Source organism: Stegodyphus dumicola, chromosome 2, assembly GCF_044657685.1.
Source record: "Stegodyphus dumicola isolate Sdum_Otavi_A_Nest chromosome 2, ASM4465768v1".
NCBI lineage: Eukaryota > Metazoa > Arthropoda > Arachnida > Araneae > Eresidae > Stegodyphus > Stegodyphus dumicola.
In genome coordinates, this window is record NC_140769.1 from 31,320,993 (window position 1) to 31,343,191 (window position 22,199).

Below are 22,199 nucleotides of genomic sequence, written 5' to 3' on the forward strand. Positions count from 1 at the left end.
GTACTAGAGGAGTGCAAGAATGATATCCAATACCGCTCCTTACCATAATACCCGGTGCAGAACCAGTGTGGCGGTGCATAACGCAGCTGTTCAGCATCCTCTCTCCACGGTGTCTCCAGACTTGAATCCGACCATCGTGGTGTTGCAGGCAGAAGCGTGACTCGTCAGTAAAGACAATTCCATTCCATTCTGCTGTCCACATCATTCTTACATCGCACCATTGGCGGCGGAGACATCTGTGGTTCTGCATCAAGGGTAGACGAAGCAATGGACGTCTTGCGGATTGACCATTCTGCTGTAAACGCCATCGAATGGTATGTGCAGACACTGGATGATGCGTTACAGACTGAATGTGCTGTGCTGTGGTTTGTGATGTGACTGAGCGATCCATCACTGCCATGCGCACAATGTTCCTGTTATCATGTGAACTGGTGCACTGAGGTGGATGCGATCGAACACATCTGTCCGTTGTACCCTCCTGCATCCAACGGTCACATATCCACATTACAGTTGTTTGGTTTTGTCCAACACGACTACCGATTTCCCTGAAAGATAATCCATACTCTCGGTAGGCCACTATCCTTCCTCTGTCGAACTTGGATACTTGATGAAACGATGATCGCTGTTTACTACATGGCATAATTGATCGTTTTTCTGGAAAAACCACAAGAAAAACGCAATTGCCAAACTTGAAATTGTCGAAAACTTCAAGCCTTAAATAGCACTTTGAAGTGGCGCCAAAGGCACGTGTGACGTGATCTGCACTGAAATCTAATCATTTGCATATATCACCTCCGCTAATGCATGTTGTAAATTTCATGTTATTTGCGTGCTTCCTTCAAGGTGTTGCATTTAAGTTGGCCAGCAGTGAAGTTTGAAATTCAGGATCTAATGATAAACTTTTATTTTATTCAAAATAAATCAAAACTGTCAATTGGATATTATAAGTTAAATATCAAAACTGTCAATTGGATATTATAAGTTAAATATCAAAACTGTCAATTGGATATTATAGGTTTTAAAATTTTCCCAAAGTTGTTCTAGATATATTTGATCACATGTGCAGCCCATTCAATGTCTTATATGCAGTGAACAAGAAATGATCTGTTTATATGTTTTATACAATTTTAACACTATAATGAAGTATTCTGCTGGACTGTAACAATGCTTCTAGAAAGAAAAGGGATTTGATCCCACCATCAGTTTATGAGAAGTGTTGAAGCAGAACATTATGATTACAATTTTGAAATATTCTTACAAAAAGCTAAGTAAAAAATTCTTGAAGTAGTCACTGCAAGAATAGTAAAGTAAAATGTATCAAAGGTCAAAGAAAATTGAATCAATTCTAGTAAAATTCCACTGAATCAAAATCCTGCTTAACTGAAAGACAAGAACAAAATATTGAACCAGTGAGTTTGGAAAACAATCATTTCTAACTTCAGATCTGTTCTTTGTATTGCTTTATTTTATACTATAAACAAATTATCTTAGTACTTTATTTACAAAACTGAATGTGAAATCTCTATCTAGATGATCTTTAAATATCTGCCTTGATAGACTGTTTAAGTCAATGAAAACTAAAATTTGCTTTTTTTATCAGGGCTGGGGGGATCTCAAACTGAATAAATTAACATAAACAAAACCTGACAGTTCTGTAAGACTTCAATAAAAACATGAAAACTTTTACCATTACATCCCAGGTGATATTTAGTCATTCTTGTCTATTTTGCCATTCTTGAACTGCCGTTAATGCTGACAATATTGAAGCAAATTTTTAAAACGAGAATTTTAATTGTTTATGGAAGTTTTTTTCCTCCCTCCCCCTTTTTTTGTTAAATATTCAGGAAGTTGAACAGCAATACTGTTAATTTCATTCGTCATGCATTTTTCTAACTTCATCTGTAGGATATTAACTCACAAGTGGTAATTGAAACAAAAATTTTCTAATAAATAGTAACAACAGATGCATGCTATTCATTTAATGTTATTTATAAGATAAATTTAAAATAATTTTTTTATCAAAAGTGGGGGAAACTGAAATGAAACATTTCCTTTTTTTATGGAAATGAAAATTACTAGGGTTGTCCAAAAATATATTTTATTCAAAATGGCTGTTTGCGACTTTGTTGTTGTTGACTAATGCTGACTTGTCTGACCTATAGTCAGCGCAAGCCCACAAAAATCCTTATGGCAAAAACTGCAAGATATGCTGTCATTGGTTATAGTTTGTGAGCACTTTACAGATGAGAGTGCAATTTAGCTCAGTTCCACCCCCAGTTTTGATGGAGAGCACTCTGAGGAGATGGACCCGAGTCTTTCCCTGCCACCAACCTGTCGAGGGGACTTTCAGCTCACTGCATATTTAGAGTGCCCCCATGCCGCATGGACATTTACAAACATCCATACCTTCTCCAGGATTTGAACCCGAGCCCTTCACAGCAGTCAGTGACACTAACCACTATACCAGTTGGGCGGCTTTTCTGACTTACTTTGCATAAGCATGGTTCTGGTATAAAGAAAAGGTTTTGCGTAGACCCGATAAAATGCTGAACTATTGCAGACTGCAACATTGCCGGCTGCTTGAAATAAAGCCCGAAGGCACATGACATAATAAGCTCCAGACGTGGGAAATCTCAGAAGAGAAATCAGAGGCAAGGGAAAAAGAAGAAAAGGAGGGTGACCAAAAGGTCTAAAAGCCAATGAAAGAATCAGACATGCAACCACAGAACAGGATGAGTGTCAAAAAGAATAACAGAAAGTTAACCAAGTACATAATACAAGTTATAGAAATCAAGATACAAGGTACAATCCATATACAATATGCAAGATACAACCTACAAAAAGATTATATACAAATACAATTCAACAAAACAAGTGACAAACTTACATATGCAAAGTAGCTATCAATACAAGTACAAAATCAAGAAGAAGTGATATCTGAAAAAATGTTGAAGTAGAGGCAACTACAACCAAGGAGCTAAGTAACAAAATTTTGATCGCCATCGATGATAGTATGTGCAGCAAGAGGTCTGATGTTTTTGTCTTCATGAAGAATCTCATAATTAAATACTTGAGAGTAGTTTACGAAGTCACAGGATATGGCCTTGGTAAAGAATTTCTCATTTGTTCTAATGAATTCCGTAATACTTTCTTTCTTTAAGTCCCAGTGAAGAAGCTAATTTCTGACAAGATTATCGGCATCAGTAATGATTCGCAGAAACTTGTTCTGAACCACTTGAAGCTGGTAAAGTTGATTTTTCATTGCAGTGTTCCATGCAGAGCAGCATAACCCAATATAGGCCTGATTCATGTATTGTAGATGTGTTTCATAGTGCTTAAGCTGAGATTAGAATATTTTCCAATAACAGGTAGAAACCTACTTATGATTCCAATAGCTTTGCTTTTGACACTTTTGATGATGTTTGACCATGTAACTCTTTTATTCAAAATAATGCCCAGATATTTTGCATGATTAACAATGGGAACTAGTTCTTGAAATGAGTAATTCTTTGAAGTTGAAACGTTGCCTAGTTTTGCTTAGAATAAGTAGCTGAGATTTGCTTGCATTGATTTTGACATACCAGTCGGTACACCAGTCTTCTATAGTGTAAAGAAAGTTCTGCATCTTAGAAATTGCTTGATTAGCTTTGATAGATTTAATGGCTACATCCATATCATTGGCATAGCAAGCAAGAAGTGAGTAGTTCTCCAGTCCGGGATGTGGGAAATCAAATATGTAAAATAATTTGAGTATGGGACCTAAGCTACTGCCTTGCAGCACACTTTATCAAATAGGCCTTAAAACAGAAGTTTTGTTGCCTTGGGTGACAAAAAAAGTTTGCTGTTGAAGAAAAGAGTAGATGAGAAGGATCAGTTCTCTGTGAATGCGCAAGCTGATAAGTTTGAAGATGAGCCCCTCATGCCAAACACGGTCGAAGGCTTTCGCCATGTCTGACATAAGGATCACCAATACTTTGTTTATTGTTGAAGGTGGCTCCAACAAAAGGTTTTGCAGTTTATCTTTTATTTTAAATGACAAATGTTCACAAAGCCCTGCAACTGAGTCTAATGCTGTGTATATTTGACTCAGGAGAAATTAAATTGTACGAACAACTAAAATATTGTTTCTGTATTTAAGACATTAGTTTTGTTTGAATCATACTAATGAATGTAAGAACATTTTAAATGAAATCATCATCAAAAGTAAATTACTTGTAGTTATAAATCTTAAGAATGAACAGTTCTCTGAAATACAGCTTTTCAAATTAAAAATGGTTGAGCAACTTTTGATTGGTTCTACTATAATTTTTGTGTTGTGTGTATTAATTTTTAAATTGCTCATAATATATTTAGTGTTATAATTTTTATATGAGGATGTTTTGTTATGTTTTGAAATATTTTGAATTATTTGTTTAAATTTGGAAAGTAAAGAATTTCTTAATGTTATATAAAGTACTCTAAATTCAACTTTCAGATTTATTAAAAAGTATCGTAAATTAATATCGTATGATTTTTTTTATTATGAAAATAGTATAGTAATTTTCTTTTCATTTTTTGTAGATTGAAAGAAGCAAAGCATTTACCTCAAGATGAATAGGTAAATAAAATTTCTGAAGCAGATGATTGTAATTCTGGCATGGAGCCCACTGTTGCAACTCCTAGAAAATTTCATGTAAATAGATGTATAGATAATTCACCAGTATTTTTTACTGGTCTCACAAAAACTTTAGAACAAAAAGTAACATTACTTTGTGTGAAATGTAACAGAATTAACAATAATGTAGATGGTAAAGATACTTGTAGCACTTGTTCTAGCAGTGTTCCTGTAACTCAAAATGGTGATCATTTTGAACAAAGCTCCAATGAAGTATGTTCATTGACAATTTCTGGACCTTCACTTTCAGAACAGGTCTTCCATATTGGACCAAAAATTGAGAATACCAGGTGAGTACAGTAGAACTTTGATAAGTCAAATTTTTGATTACTCAAAAGCATTTTTTTTATGATTCCTTCAGTTTCAACTTAATGAAGTTGAACTGTAAACAGAGTGATTCGATTAAGTGTCTACAATCTTCATTAAGGGATAAGTTACTCTGATTCAAAATTGCATAGCAATGTAGGCATGGAAATGCAGTCTTCGTGTGGTAGTGTTCAGAGAAGGAAACACAAGAAGACTTAGGTGCAATATGTCACTTGATTCAGGCTCCTGGGTGATAGTCGCATCCTGTATAGAACATCATAGCACTCACATAACTTTTGGTAACATAACATGAAGTTGTTCATGAGTGAGAATGAATTTCTCAGAGGTGCGTGAATAAGTCTTCGTATCTAAAAGTTACTCCGGTAACAATGTCGCTGAAATAATGGAAATAAAAACACAAGAAATAAAAGAGACAGTGATGTGAATAATATTTTAATCAGCAAATCTTTACAGTTACAATATTCAGCGGTCAGAGTAAGTGTTTGAAGTTACAGCCTCCAGCTACGATACAAGCCTGACACCGGCACAGCATATAATCACAGATTTTTTGGAATATAACAGAAGTCTTATAGATGATTGATTGCACTTACTGTGCTAAAGCATGTGACTAGATCCTCCTCATTGGACACAGGTGTTTTGTACTCCAGCTTTTCAGGTAATCCTATAGAAAGGAAAATCTAGGCAGAACAGGTCCATTGAACGTGCACACCGAAGAATAGGACCACCATAAACAATCCATCTTTGACCAAATGTAGAATTTACTGAACAGAAGGAGTAAAATTAGCTGGGGTGCTATCATACCACCTATCTTGGTGCTACAGTTACTGGATGCTTTCCTTGTCTAACAATCCAGGTAAGACTTCCTCCAAGAAAATCTTACAAGGCCAGTCATCCAAATGAGCAGGCATGAGATATGGGCCTATCAGATGATTGCCAACAATGATAGAAAACTAAATACGGATAGAAAACCAGTGTTGTGCTGTATGTGCTTAAGTATTCCTGATGTTGTTCACTGCCAATACATGTGTGTAATGGGTGCTGTAGCAGCCCTCTCTGCTGAAGTATACTTTGTCAATGAGCAGGACAGCAGCTAGAAAATGGGGTTCCGTTGAACACTTCTGCTTGTATCATTTAGTAAATGCAATTCACAGTGCATAATCTGCAGAAAACAGCTACTCTACATACTACTCATACTATGGATTTGAGTTGAGAATTCTTCAGATGATGGTTTGGGAATAGCGAGATTTGTAGCGATCACTTGTATGCTCATATGTAGACTTCTTTCTACATAGCATGTACCTCAAACTATTGGTGTCCAGGCCATTCATTCCCAAATTCTTTTTATTCTAATTTAGAGTGCTTATAATGTGTTTCCACCCCTATATAGCTACATACTTCCAAATTATCTTTGAGTAACCTGACCCTGTCTGAATTTTGTACGTGCAAGCAAATCACCCTATGTAGCTGTTCAAATGATGTAGGTTCAAACGTATTTTTTGTAAAATTTGTAAATGTTTGTTCAAAATGTTCAAATGTAAATTAGACATATTTCTTACTAGACACTTGAGAAATAATTTTGAAATAGATAACCTGGACTGTTATAATATGTGTGTGAAAGAGCTTTTCGTAATTTAAAAGCTTGAAAATGTGAACAGTATTTCATTCTTTTTCTTGTATTTTCCTTCTTTCATTTTTCAAATATCTTGTTTGTATAGTATTTTATTTTATTATTCTCTGTAGCACTATTTTCGGATTTTCTTGTAAGGGAGCTAGCTAAAATAGTTTTGCTTGTAAAGCAAATAAATGATTCAACTTGGAATTTCTAATTCAGTGTTAAACAGCAGGCTGTGTGAAATCTGAGCTGTGTCAAACTATTAAAATTATCAGATGCAAGGAGGAAGTAAACTGAATGAAAGGAAAATATTAAAATCTTGAATTAAAAACATAGTAAAGCACAGCTTGTGAGCCAGCAGTTGGCACAAACTTCTATCCTAGCATTTTAGTGAATTCTGCTTTTGTGGTCAACAGAGCTCTAGAAATAGAAGCACATTTTTAATCTCATAGCTTGAAACCATTCTACAACTTGAAACCGTACAAGAGCAATTTCAATATCTTTCTATTTCGTATCCTTTTGCATTTACTTGCAACATTTGTATTTTTTTTTTTTTTTTTTTTAGTTCTTTGTTTAATAAATTGCACAGTGCTGTTAAGAAAATTTCCATTTTAAATGTATCTTCTCTCTGACTGCATAGTTGCAAAATGCATCATAATCTTTTAACAGTTGATTCTTTTCTTTCAGGATTAGATCTGTAATTAGATATTTTTGACATGTTGCAAGTTACAAAGGCAGTAAATAAAGATAAAATAAATAAATAAATAAAAACATTTTTTGATTTATTTGAATTCAAAATTCATGTTTTTAGGCAGCATTTTGTTAAGTCCATCTCATGCTTCATAGGCATAACAATTGCATCCTTTACCTCTTCAGCGTATTGTGAGCATGCCCTTTTGCATTCAAAGACTGATTATGTGCGATAATGCAGAAAAGCATTTTATGAAGTTTTCATGTAAACTTAATTTGCATTGTTCAACAGGAAGATTTTGAATGTAGTAGATAAATCGCGGTGCCTTTTTTTCAATTAAATGTTTTTCAGTGGTGCCCTAGCTTGAGTAAAAGTATTACTATTCATAAGTAAGAGATAAAAAGGAATAAAACTTGTGTATCTTTATTATTTAACTTTTTTTTTTTTTCCTTTATTAGCATTACGTTAATAATTAATGTGATGGATGAGCCTGCAAATTTTCTGAAATCATGGATTTAAACTGGACACAGCCACCCTCATTTCTTTTTGTCCTATACTTGCTTTTTATTACAGTGACTGCCCCAAACCCATTTTTGCACAAATACAATGTCAAAAAATTGAGTTAAAATCCACTGAACCTTATCACTTACAAGATGATATTCATCTTTTATTGAAATAAAAAAATTCGGCAATTTAAATTTAGCAGCAATTCCATGCTGCTAAATTTTGCTTTTAAAATGTTGTGCAAGATAACTTGGTAAGATTCTGTTCTTCCACAGAAGTAAATTCAAATATAGCACTAAAGTTAGACGGATCTTGAATACATGCAACCCTATCGAAATTTTCATTTTGACATCCACTGAAAGGCATCATGCCTTTTTTTTTCCATTTTCATTTTAGAATTTGAAGGTTGTACACGCAATGTGGAGTTTTTGCACTTCTCTTATCTTAGCAAAAACAGGTTATTATGTACATAGGGAGAACAGCAATGCAAAAATTAGAAATGTGTGCATGCCCTGTATGAAAAAAGAATATAAAAAAGGCAGCACTGGAGGCATAATTGAAATAGATGTAAAGATACCCAAACAAATGCTTCCTTTCAAAGCCAGCAACAAGTTCGCAGCTTTTCAGTAAGGATACAGATAATGAGTAAGCAGCCCCCCCCCAAAAAAACACTAATATAATAGTTTAGTAACTCGTAAGGATTCATGATACATTTTGCATCAAGTTCATCTATTACAAGAAAAGTAATATAAAATTTCTTAAATAGTTTTGTAATGGCAGTTCTTAAGATACTTCTTTTCTTTTTTAATATGAAAAACAATTAAAATGTAATATATGAGAAAGCTGTCTTAAAATAATTCATATCTATCTTGTAAATAATGTATATCAGTGTTCTTTTGAATAAATTATTAAAAACAAGATGGCTGTTAATTAGAAAGAAACTCTTACTGGGAAGTGTGTTTATTGGAAGCCTGGCGTTTTGAACACAAGATGTATCAGGTAAGAGATTTTATATTACTTTTTGTAATAGATGAACCTAATGCAACACCACACTTATAAGTTTTTCTTGATGAAAATCAGTGATCAGTTAATATGTTAAATGTGTAGATAGAAGATTTATTTTATAGCTTTTGTTGCAAAAATTAGGTACGAAAATGCAGATTGATAAAAATATATATATTATATTTCTATGAACATAATTTTAAATATTTTTGGTACTTTTTGATTAACCACTCCCACGCGGAAAGTTGGTAAACCATTGCTGACTTTGTAAATTGGTAAAAAACACTTGTTCAACTGATTTATGCCTCATAGGTATTGTTCTGTTCATAAATAATAATAAAGCATTTTATAAGAAATAAGGCATTTTAAGAAGTAAAACAGAAATTTATGTGGCCAGTACTTAAATTTTTAAAGACGGTAGATAATATTGAACAAAATAACTGTTAAATATAATGCATATAAATCCATATGCACTCAAATATATGCATGGTACATGTATGTGTATGCTAGCTTATATCAAGGATATACATTGGAATAAATAATATTGTATCAATTTTATTAAATGACACCTGATTTTTCGAAACTTATTCCAGAATGTTTTCCAAGAAAACATTCAGTGTTATTGTGATGTAACTACACAATCGAATTCTGTCTGAATTTAATATTTTTTGTAAAAAAATACTTTTAATCATAAAATTTTGACCTCAAGGTACATTATGTCTATTAAAATGGTACGTTACTAAAACGTTTTCTGATAAGCAAAATTATATTGATATGCAAGTAGTAGTATTGTAGTTAAATTAGTATTTGATGAACTTTATAGTGGTCTCTTTCTCTCTCTTGCTCCGTATATATATACAGTACAAAGTCCATTATCCGGAATGATCTATAATCTGGACCTCAAAGCCACAAACTTTATGCATGTGTGTAGAGAATGCGCATACATTATGCGCATATGCTTTATGCATGCGTGCTTTGAAAGAAATGTTTAATAAAGTAAAATAAATATCAATCTTCTTTTTTTTAATTTTAATTTTAATTTTTATTTGATATCCTTTACCTCATAATTAATTTTTATTTCATAAATTAAGGTTTCATATTTTTAATAGTATAATTTCTGCATCACATCTTACCAGATTTAAATCGATGATCTATAATCCGGAATCGCCGAAGTCCCGACGAGTCTGGATTACGGACTTTGTGCTGTATTATGTACAGGGTGTACCGTAATGTTGCGACAAACTTCTGGAGAAGGTAGGGTACATCATAAGGATTAAGAATTGCATAGTAACCTGTACCCAGAAATATCAGGTGCAAGTGGTAGGAGGTAAAAGATGTCAAAGAAAAGAAGTGAGTGATTAAATTTTAAACATTTATTGGACATGAATACAAATGGTATTTCGACAGCTTGAATGTTACAACAGATGCTCGAAGTTTGCACCATCAGATGCCAAACATGCCTGACACCAACGGACCATTGATTGCTGACCATGTTCAAACACACTGGAAGTTTTTTTTAGTGTCGTAGGCGAGTCTTGCCACGAGATCCATTTCAGACACAACAAGATCGTGATACAAGACACTTTTGATGTCTCCCCACAAAAAGAAATCAAGGCTCAATACAGGCATGAAAGTTTTCTGCGTTTTCACGGAATCCACTTTTTTGAACATCACCCGGGCTGTTTCTGAGATCGATGTAGAACCGTTCAGTTCAGAAATCGTGACCAGCAAATGGGGGGGGGGGCAGGTAAACGAAGGACACGCTTTCTTCTTCTTTTCTTTGTAAAAAAACTGTACGTCGTGCCAGAGATCGCGAAATACGTTGTTTTACATCAAGGCGAAGTAGGTGGGGCTTATGTGGAACGGCGGAACTAGATGCGTACGAATATCGAATCAAAGAAGAGCAAGCAACCGCCAAACGAGAGTTGACTTAAATAATTTCAGCGATCGGTGCTGGCGCCATCTGTCAGACATACGGTAACCACTTGCATTCTCCAGTACACAAAACTCTATGTAAAAATTTAAAGAATGCTCATAAACTGTACAAAGATGAGCTAGAGATAAAAAAAGAGGAGTGAGAATCTAAAAAAAAGCAATTAAACATTGCCGAAAATAAAGTGTGTGTGTGTGATTATGGCAAAGCCGAGAGAGCTATCTGCCTAAGATGAGAGATGCCTTCGTGGAGAACTTTCTAAGGGAAACTGGCCCATACACTTTACACATGGGGAAAATCACGAAAACGCCCATGCAGCCAGCCCGTTCACGGAATTCGAACCTCCGACCGAACTACCAGTGTTCTGCGGCTTTACCGCTCGGCCACTGGTGGGCCGCAGAAAAATAAAAAAAGTATCAATGGATTGTATAAAAGTTGCTGAAAAAAAAATTTAAACTAATTCGCAAACGGAAATTAGAAAAGTTGACTGCAAAAGTAGCAAAAAAGAAAAAGCTTTTTCCCTAAAAAATTTTAATCAGGATCGAGTGAGATGGACAAAATAGTTATTTTTTAAATTCCTCCTTTAACTATATGTTATGTTATTTTGTAACTACTATGTTATTTTGTAACTACGATATTATCTTACATGACTACTTTTTCTGGTGTTATATAAAGTACTGTTTATTAAACTAAAAGTGAAGATAATTGAAAGCTATAGTAACAGTTATATATATATATATATATTATCTCTAAAACTTGTCATTGCTTGGAAATGGGCAGTAATATATAACATAAATATGTATATTAGTGTGTTGTAATGTTGTGTACGGTATTCATGTATCAAGTTATATAAAGAGCATCTTAAAGAAGGTTAATTCATTACAATCTCTTGGCGATTTACTGATTTTTTTTTACAAGTGGAAGATAAAATTAATAGCAAAATAGTAAGTAAATTATTTTAGTTTAATTATATGTATATGTTTAATACTTTTTATATTAAAAGGTTGATATTTTATTAAAATGTGTTTTTTTAGGTCGTGTGTGCGTATTTAGTTTTTGTGCAATTTTGTGTCCGTGCGTTCTTCAGCTTTTTTTGCCAACTTGCACTTTCATGCCTGTCAATAAATTCAGTGAGCATGGGGGGCCAGGGAACCGGTCCATCACACCCAATCCATCAGTGCAGAAGTATCTGCCCAGATGGCTGCGAATGTCCAGTTCAAAATGAGTCCACTTTCTAATGACCCGTAGTCGCACAAATTTTGATGGAGACATGCGAACAAACTGTGGTGTGGTTGATGTGTGTCGGGGAAGCGTTGATAAATGTGTGCTGTGGCTTAGCTATTCCATACACTAAGTGCATGACTGCAAGCTCTCTCCATGCATTCCATGCTCTTTGTATGGTGCCTACCGCTCGAATGAGGCAATCCTCACTTTCCACTAGTGCACTCCTGTAGAGCACCCTCTGGCGGCATACAGTGACGATTCAGGGCATGGGTTCCTATGCAATTCTTAATCCTTATGATGTGCCCCCCCCACCTCCCCTAGAAGTTTGTCGCAACATTTATGGTACACCCTGTGTATATCAAAAAGTAAAATCTGCTGAAGAGGAACAGATTTCATAAAAATATTCTGTTCTAGTTTACATCTTTTCCCGTATCATATTTGCAGCTGTGATGTTTGCTGAAATAGTACTGTTTAAAGAAGCGTTTAACAGAGCAGTGCATTCATAAAACATCTGATTGATATATTTTTCTGAAATCTTTTCATTAATTTGAATTATTTTTTATTGAAATTTCTTTTAGAAGGAAAGCTCTCTTACCTCTTCCTGAAAGCATTCCAGATCCTTCTTGTCTTACAAATGATAAAACATCTCCTGATAAACCTCCTAAGAATAATCATGAATTTAAGGTAAGACAAAATATCTAGTAAATGAGATTTTGATTTATATCAAAAGATAAAATTTTTAAATCATTTTTAATTATTCCATTGAAATTGGCAGAGATAGAACAGGCTTTCTCAGACATTTGACTTAAGTCAAATGTCTGAGAAAGCCTGTTAGGCTAATCTTGAATTCCTCTATTTAATTTATTACCTTGAAATGTTAAGTTTATTAGTTGTGCTGATACTTTAGCAGCTCAATATTTTGTCGATTGAGTTGTTAAAATATCAACACAACAATTTAAGTATTGTTGTATGGTTGTACTGATACTTTAGCAACTCATTCATCAATACTGAGTAGCTAAAGTATCAGCACATCTGTACAACAATATTTAAATGTAGAGCAGTAAGCATAAATATGCAGAATGAAGTAAGCTTTCTAAACAATTCTATAGTGCTAACTTAATTTTGATAGTAAACACTGATGTAAACAGATCATGTTTGCAAACACGCCCTAAAAGAACGTCATCTACATCACACTTTATCTACTGCAATATGTTATGTCCTGAAACATGATGTCTGTACCCATTACAATAAATAATGCCATAAAACATGCACCTGTACAACTATGTATCACTATATGTATCATGTAATGTAATACATTTTACTTGATCTAATTTAACGTCCGGCAGTGGCAGAACTTGCAGTGTTGGCTGGAGTCACAATTTTACCACGACTTGAAACCACCGGAAGGTGGTTGTTTTTCTAGTCAGTGTGTACAGCTAATGTCTACTTACTTCAGGTAAATATTAGGTGACCGCTTCACTTCTACGTAACATAACACCACAAGCAGTGGTCTATATGATAAGCACAAGGTGTACTCTTGTAAATAGTTTTCTTGGATAAAAGGTTTCAACCTTTATCCTTATTCTGTTATTGAACATCAGGTTTATTAGTGTGTTTGGCTTGGTTTGGTGTATGTGAGCATGGCAAAGCCTCGAGGGCTGTCTGCCTGAGGAGACGAATGTCTTTGTGAAAGACTTTCTAACAGAAACTGGCTCGTATACAAATTACACATGGGGAAAACTACGAAAACACCCATGCAGCCAGCCCGTCCGTGGGATTCGAAACTCGAACTGAACTACCAGTGTTCTGCTACTTCACCGCTCGGCAGACTCTGTTGACTAATGAGAAGTCACCAGCAATCTTACAGAAGGTCATTGACAATTTGCATGCTTCCATGAACAATTAGATGTTATAACTTGTTTGTTAGCTCCATTTTTGAAGCTAACATTCAAACATAAAATTAAATAAAATTCTAAGTATTACTGAGGTTAGTTTCATAAAAAGTTTCTATTGATTTCAAGAGAAAAAAATTTTGAGCATTTGTTGAGATAAGCAGTATGCATAACAACTTACGTATATTACATTCTAAACGTGAAGAAAAATTTTTCATTGGTAGAACATATCTCATCTAAGACTTAATAATTTATTTTTGATTCGCAAAACTTTCTAGACATTGTTCCTTTGAAAATAAATCTGAAAAAAAAATTAAAATATCGGAACAAATAAATAATTAGTTAGATGAATAAAAATTAATAAAAAATAAAATAAAATCTGTACATCAAGAAAGCGTCAGTCATCCAATTCTTAAGCTTTTCATGTAGGCACAAGGCTCATCAGCTGCCAAGTAGTAAAAATGCTGGTAGCTAGGTCCGGGGTTCAAATCCCAATGAAAAGGCTGACTGCATGGGCACTTTCGTGGTTTTTCCTTGCGTAACATGTGTACGAGTGAGTTTCCTTTAAAACGTCCTCCACGAAGGCATGCCTTCCCTTGGCTTAGTGCCATTTCGTCCGTTTTCTTTTCATGCCGACTTCGAAATAGTGTCATTTCTCCGTTGCCTTTCGCACATATTCTGCCTTTCCCATTTCATTCGCTGTTTGAAAAGTCACTTTATGATTAAGAAAAGATATATTCAGACAAAATGACCCTTACTACTTTGACCTGACTTAGCCTTTGAGTTCTAATACTTATTAAACATTTTCTTTAGATAAATTTATTCCGAGCAGAATAATGAATTTCAGACATGCTCAAGGAGTGTGTTTTTGAATCTAATTCCATTTTTGTTATATAGTGTCCATTTTTTTAATTTCACATACTTCTAAAGAAATAGAACCTCTGTTCCTCTGCTTTGACAGAAAATTAAAAAGTAGCAAGCGTATAATAAAGATGTACATGTTTTATTAAAAATATAGTGAGCCCTCTATAAACGCAACCACTCACGGTTTTAAAAATTACTGTAATTAAGAGCACTGTGATTTTGGTTGTAGATATGGTGGTCTTAGAAATATGATATTCACTGGCAATGTTTGTTTATGTTGACCAAAAATACAGGTCTCTTTGAAAAGGCGACCTCTTAGAAATGTTGTCAATAGATATAATTCACTATAATTATTTTCTAATGGATAATGGATTTAATTTAATTTAATGTCAATTAGAAAATGGCTATTTACAATAGGGATATTTAAAAGCACTATAACTGTAATTAAGAGCACTCTAATTTTTCTTTCACAATCACCTGTTATATATGATTAGCTGCGTTCTGTGTATTTTTCATGTTATATAACTGAAATCCATACATCTTGAACAAATATACAGCAAATGCAAGACAAATTATTAAAAAATTATAATTTGAAACATTAATACTAAATTTCTCTTACTAAACATATTATTAATGAATGATGGATTTATATAATATGTATACTTCGAATCTAAAAACGATGAACTTTGAATCAGATGACTCTATAAATATATATTTATGTAGTTACAAAATTTTATTAGATGTATGCATAGTTCTTTGTAATCTTCACAATCTCTAATAAAATGCTACATATTTATTACTATAGTTTGAGGTGATTGTACTTAAATTTGTAGATATGTTGACTTATAAGAGTTGTTCCAACCCCCCCCCCCCAAATAAATAAAATTAAAATTAAAAACACTATTCCAAATTGCTGTAGTTGAAAGATTAAGAGGTTACATTTGGAATTCATTTTCTGTCAGGGTGTCAGTTTTAATTTATTCAGAAATCTAAAAGAAAATATCTCTAGAAAATTGCCAAATTATAATTGTTACATTCAAAAAAGCTTTCAGTGAGAAATATGTTTAACCTTTAATAATAAGCTCAGTCTAAAGTAAAGAATGAAATATATCTTAGCCAAGTTCTCATTGTGCTTGACTGTTTTAATATTCCTAAACTAAAAAGGAACTAAAGGAAAAACTAAAAAGAAATCAAATAAAATTTAAGTGTTTTCAATTAATAAGTTAATAGTTTTAATAATGAAACGTAATTATAATTAATCTCAGCCATATTACCTTAAAAATGGCATGGGAGAAACTCCACAATGATATTTTTCATTTTCACATACGCATACCAAAGTTAAATAAGTAAATAAATAATAAAATGCAATTTCAGATTTATCATCGAAACATTATAGCTAATCACTTAATCAGAGACTAGAAAGTTTGCTTTCAACCTAATAAATTAAACAAATAAAGTAGTGATAAAATATACAAAGAGACATATATTTGAGACATTAAAATTCAGATCTGAATACTCCTTTATTATAATTAAAATTATAAATACACAGTTTAGTAATAAAAAACCATAAGTCCCTTTTGATTATGTGCGCTTTTATCAGTGTGGGCTTTCATCAGCGTGGGCTTATATCTATGTGGGCTTTTATCAATGTGCGCTTTCATCGCTGTGGGTATTAGTTGCATGGGCAATTATCCCAGTGGGGTCTTTTTTGTGGGCTTTTGTCGCATGTGCTTTCATCCTGTGGGCTTTTGTCTGGGAACCGTCGATATGCAATACACATCTCTACAAACATTCTGCACAGCATGGCAATCCATGTATGGCCTGACTGGTTGCTTGATCTCTCGTTCATACACATCTGGGACATGGTTGGCTGCCAGTTTTAGCCATTGGGAAATATGCCTGAGCAAGGGGTGCAGTTACATTAAATAATCCCCTAGGACAGCATTAGGTGTTTGTATGCATTTATGTCATATTGCATTTCCACATGTAATGATACCCTTGGTGCCTTAACCCATAGTAGCCTGTAATAATTCTGGACCGCTCTTGAAGCAATAAATTATGTTACTCATTCTACAATTGTTCTCATGTTTTCCTAATTATCTCTTTCACATGCTGTCTTGGTTAGTGATGCTGGCTGTCTTATTATTCAGCTCTGGTTTGAATCCTTGAGAAGGCCAGGACGTTTGTATTGCATCTGTGCAGCATGGAGGCACTCAAAACACTGGTGAGCTAAAAGTATTTTGTATGGGTTTGGTACTGAAAGTGGAGAAGAGGAGTAGAAGATCCTCAGCTCTTATCCCTTGAGGTTTCTCCATTAAAATGAGTTGGAGCTGTGCATTGAAGTGCATTACACTGACTATACATGTAAAACCATTGATAAAGTGTTGGTGTCCTGCCCTCCTCTTACTGTCCTGGTTTATCCATGGACCAGTTTCATCATGATCTACCACATTTTCCAGGTTTTCTCTTTTTTTTCACAGATGGGCATTGCTGTTTATATATAAGCAATTAAAGTATCATATTAGCTTGAACTTAAGATGTTTTTTCTATAAAATACTCTTCTGGAAGTCATTGCCTTATAAAAAATGCATTTAATGCTATATATCAAAATAATTTATTACTTATCTCCTTAATTTTTATGTTAAACTTATTTATTTAATTTACTTACAGTCCGTGATTATCACCCATTTTATTACCTTTTTTGTGAAAAACTTTTAGCATTTATAATCAGGCTAATATAGTGATTTTTCCCATCTAAAAATGTGTTATATTATTTTCCTTTCATTTATGCACAAATCATAACATCTTCAACTTATTGTTTCAATATTGTGGAAGTATAATGTACTGAACGGCCAACATGTAAAACAAAATCACGATTTACAATTTTTTTCGTATATAAATTTTTTAATGGACCATGCATTGAAGGTATTCAGAGTAATTAAATCTCTAATTAGATTTTTATCTTAATATGAAACCTAAATTTTACATGTAAATTAATATAAAGATAACATGATAATTTTCTCTTAGTAGGACACGACATAGTTTTGAATTTGAATATTGGAGCACAGCAAAATTGAACTAAATGGCAGCAACCATAATGATGAAAATTTTATGGGGGGAAAAGAAAAAACTGTACAAAATTAGTATTCCAAAATAACACAGCAATAAATTATACAGAGCATATGCAGAACGGGATTTTCATTTTATTGTAGTAGAAAAGTCTTACGTTTTAGGATTTACTGAAATTTTATAAATCCATTTACCAGCAGTCATCTGATGGCAGATTACCTTGCATTGTAAAAATATATATATATATATATTGGTTTTATATTCTTTTATTGCGATTTAATTGTTAAATTCAAACTTGTAAAATAACAGATCATGTAGCTAACAAACTGGTAATCTGGTGTTTGTTTTATCTTTTATTTTGTATTAAAAACATTATTTTACTGAACAAAATTAAAGCTGCTTTATATATATTCAATTGAAATTATAGGTTTGAAACTTACACAATATCTAAAGTTTATAGAATAGAAACATGGCGCTTAAATTAAAAGATTTTCCACTTCGCAATATCTAAATTCTATAGAATAGAAATTTAGTGCTTAAATTAAAAGATTTTGCACTTACTTGAAACATAAGTTTTAAGATTATTGTTTTATAATACTTGGACAAAGGCAGATATTTTAAATTTTGTACTCTTCCCCCCCCTTGTCAATTTGTTGAATGTAATAATACTAATAATAATATAATATTTTTATTTTCCGATTCAGAACAATATGGATAGTAGTTTGAAGAGGAAAGGCGACTATGAAAGCCCAACGAAGAAGTTTAGGTCGTCCTTTTGTAGTCCATCTACTCCAATTTCTAATCATAATATTGAGGTATGTTCCAAATTAAAGCATTTTTTAGAAGTAAAAAAATTACTCTTTAGTATGTGTTCTATTGGTACTATTCCGTTTTGAGTATCGTCAAAAATTGCAGCAAAAATGTATGCACAAAGCGCCAAATCTAGCAAACGCGCCCATTTAACAGCGCACCAAATCTAGCGTACGCGCTGATTTCAGATTGCATAAGTTTATATAGTTCTATATTTCTTAAGATGCCATTGAAATACTAGTTTAATTTTTAAATCCTTTTTTGATATCCTATGAATTTAGCAATTTGGGAATTGCCCATGACGAAAAGTCTGTAATAGAATTTTGTGTGAAGTGCAGAATCAATCACTGCTTGACGCGTTTTTAAGAATTGCACATACTCGGTATCCATGTACATATCGACCTATTTTCACTTTAAAAAAAATCCCAGAATTGCACAAAAATGGCACTTGGCACACCCTTGACTTTATCTATGTACACATCGACCTATTTTTACTTAAAAAGTAAAAGAAAATTGTCAAAAATCCAATTGTTTTTACCCTTGTAAAAGGCAGCAAACAAATAAGGGGTGATTCTGCACTTAACCGAGAATTTTTTTAAAGAAAAAGCATCATTTATTATAGAAAATTATGTTTGAACAACCAATGAGATAAAATTATGCTTTAGCGATAACTTGGTAGCGAAATAGCGATGCAGGCATCCATTCAGTTATGTTTAGCAATTTTTATATAAATTATAGTAATGATCTGAAATAGTTATTTACTCTTATGCTTCCATTTAGCCATATTTAGCCTTTTTACTTCCTTGTAAGAAGTAAAAAGGAAGTATTGTAATCGCGAAAAGTTTCAGGCAGCATATTTCAACGAAAATATCCATTTTGACTGCTATCAAATGCAATTTAACGATGCTTTTGCATGATATCTGTACGTAAGGACAGAATAAAAGACTCTTTTCCTTCAAAAAAATTATAAAACTGCTTTAAAATTAATTCTGAAGAGAATTTTTCGTGGCGTCTGTACGAACGTACATACGTATCTCGCATAACTCAAAAACAAGTAGCCTCAGAACGTTGAAATTTTGTATGTAGGACTGCTATAACATGTAGATGTGCACCTCATATTTTGGTTGCAATTGGTCGCACCAAACGTATATAAATATATTTATATGTATATCCACTCTGTTACCCGGCTCAGTGATCTCAGGTTCTTTACTCTTATATGTTGGTAAATTGTACATTTTTTGCTTTAAAAATGATTGAGTTATTTTGTTTTTATCTTCCGGTTGAGGATTTTATGCCTTTAGTAAATCTGTGTGCAATATTTTTAGAATTATCAGCAATTTTAAAGTTGTTTAATTGCTGCTAAGCCTTTTTTAATGGCAGCCATTGGTGTTTACATTTGAAACAGGAGACTAGTGGATGTGTTGCTAATCTAGGAAAACTTAGCTTCGCAACAACGAAGATAACGCCTTCATTTATTATTTAAATCATGCTTAATCCTTTCTGGAATTTTTTCGAGGAAATAAGCGTTTAAGATTTACTTTGTAATTTTTAATATAGATATTTTGAGTTTTTATATATTTTTGCCTTCTTGCGAAGTGAGAACTGAATTAATTAAATGAGAAATACTCAATCATCTGTGAAAAACTGTTTCTTTTTTGTTTTGTTTGCTTAATTTCTTTTATACATCATTCTAGCTTTATTATAGTATTTGAATAGAACATGTGCAACGATTAGATAATTCTATTCTTTAAATGATATAAATTTTGTGCATTATGAGGTATAATATGAACGAAATATATAAGTTAACTGTTATATAATTATTGGATTATATGACAGTTAACTTAGTTTCTGTTATAAAATTATTATATAAGTTAACTGTTATATAATTATTAATGCTGTTAAGTGAATCTAGCACCAGAGTGTCCCTATGATAAAAAAATACTAGAGTGAATTTTAAAGTATGCATTTATTCTATTGTGGTTTATGTGCTGTCGGCAAAGTAGATTTAATTCAATCCAATAAGTTTAAATGAAATGCAACAAAAAATGCGTATAATTTAATATTCCAATACAAGGAAGTCATGTGGTGTACACATCAGATTTTTTATATACCGTATATACCCGCGTAATAAGTCAAGATATTTTGGACAAAAAAAAAAGACTTCAAAGTGGGGGGGGTCGACTTATACGCAGGGCCATAAAAAATTAAAAGAATCAGAAGTTCAAAAATTTCTTTATATAATGCAGTTGTTTTCTTCCTGCACTCAAATTGGACGACTTATCAAATAAGTCACTTACTTGAAGTAATTTCATGACTTAAATTATGTGACGAACTAATCACAGAGTTTCATACTTTAACTAGAGTAAGTTTCGATTAAAGCAAAGAATTTTCGGCCCCCGAACAACCGATCAATATTAAGCAATAAAAAAATTTCGCCAACACGCCAAGAAAAGAGAAATGCAAATAGTCTTGTAATGTATTTTGCAGTAATTTACAAAACAGACAATCTTCTTAGTAGAACATATATTTTATTTCTAGTTCACAGTGGTAGACAAATTTCATACAATTCTTAAGTGGCAAAAATTTAACACTACTCCTAGCTGGCAAAATCTTCAGAATACTAAATCTTTTTTAAAACAATATCTCACGTTGCTGAGCAACGGTTTAATACAAATATGGCGTTGCCACTTCAACAATAATTATATTTATTTATTACATAACAAGATATTACAACCTCTCCCCCCTCCAGATAAACTTTAATTTATATTTTCATAAATTAAAGTTTACGGTTTTTAAAACAACAATATCGGCACAACACAGAATTAAAATACAAGCATTTAAAGGAGAATTAAACAAGAAATAACATAATAACATACACTGAAGAAGAGAGGAAGGAACAAAATATTTTTTTTTATCTATATAGAGAAACAAATTATTTAATCAGGCCAGGGAGTACGACTTAATGCGTCTACACTTTTATGGTTTTTACCACTTCGATGAACGATCGTGTAATTGTAGGGTTGTAGTACTAGTGCCCATCTCATAAGTCGTGGATTTAGACTCACATTATTTTTGAGCCAAACTAAGGGATTATGATCGGTCATGATGAGGAATTTAGTATGCCCGTCTAAATAACATTGAAGTTTCTTTACAGCAAATATTATGGCGGTGCATTCCTTTTCTGTGGTACAGTACCTTTTTTCAGTTTCTGTAAACTTCTTACTGAGGTATAATACTGGATGTTCATTGTCTCGTTCATCTTTTTGAGCTAAAATTACACCCATACCAGAGTCTGAAACATCAATTTGCAAAATAAACTCCTTATTGAAATCAGGCGAGTGTGACAAAGGCTTTTGTGGCAGTTTTGCTTCTTCAACAACTCGCTCTTGTCTGTTTAGTTTCTCTAAAAACTTCTCTTTGACTTGCATCTCAACTCCAGAACTTGGCAATTCATCTGGAACTTTTAACTGAGAATCGTTTAATTTTGTCAGTTCTTTCTTGTAAGATAGTTTTTGCTCTTTGCGAGATGAATCTCTGTTCTTATCTGCTACTTGCACTCTCATTGAATGTGGCAACTTTGAGTATCCTTTATCATGTTTGTGCCTCTTTGCTAAGTT

General features: G+C 33.0%; 1 protein-coding gene across 2 annotated transcripts in view; it reads left to right on the forward strand.

Moving 5' to 3' along the window:
* LOC118190531 (poly(A) RNA polymerase GLD2-A-like) overlaps positions 1–22,199 on the forward strand; it is a 103,099-nt gene that overhangs the window by 21,402 nt on the left and 59,498 nt on the right. For both annotated transcript variants that reach the window (XM_035361256.2, XM_035361255.2), the window contains 3 exons: positions 4,561–4,944; positions 12,526–12,631; positions 18,477–18,587. In XM_035361256.2, the coding sequence (XP_035217147.2) occupies positions 4,637–4,944; positions 12,526–12,631; positions 18,477–18,587 (525 nt within the window). In that variant the 5' untranslated portion in view covers positions 4,561–4,636. The remainder of the gene's footprint in view (positions 1–4,560; positions 4,945–12,525; positions 12,632–18,476; positions 18,588–22,199) is intronic.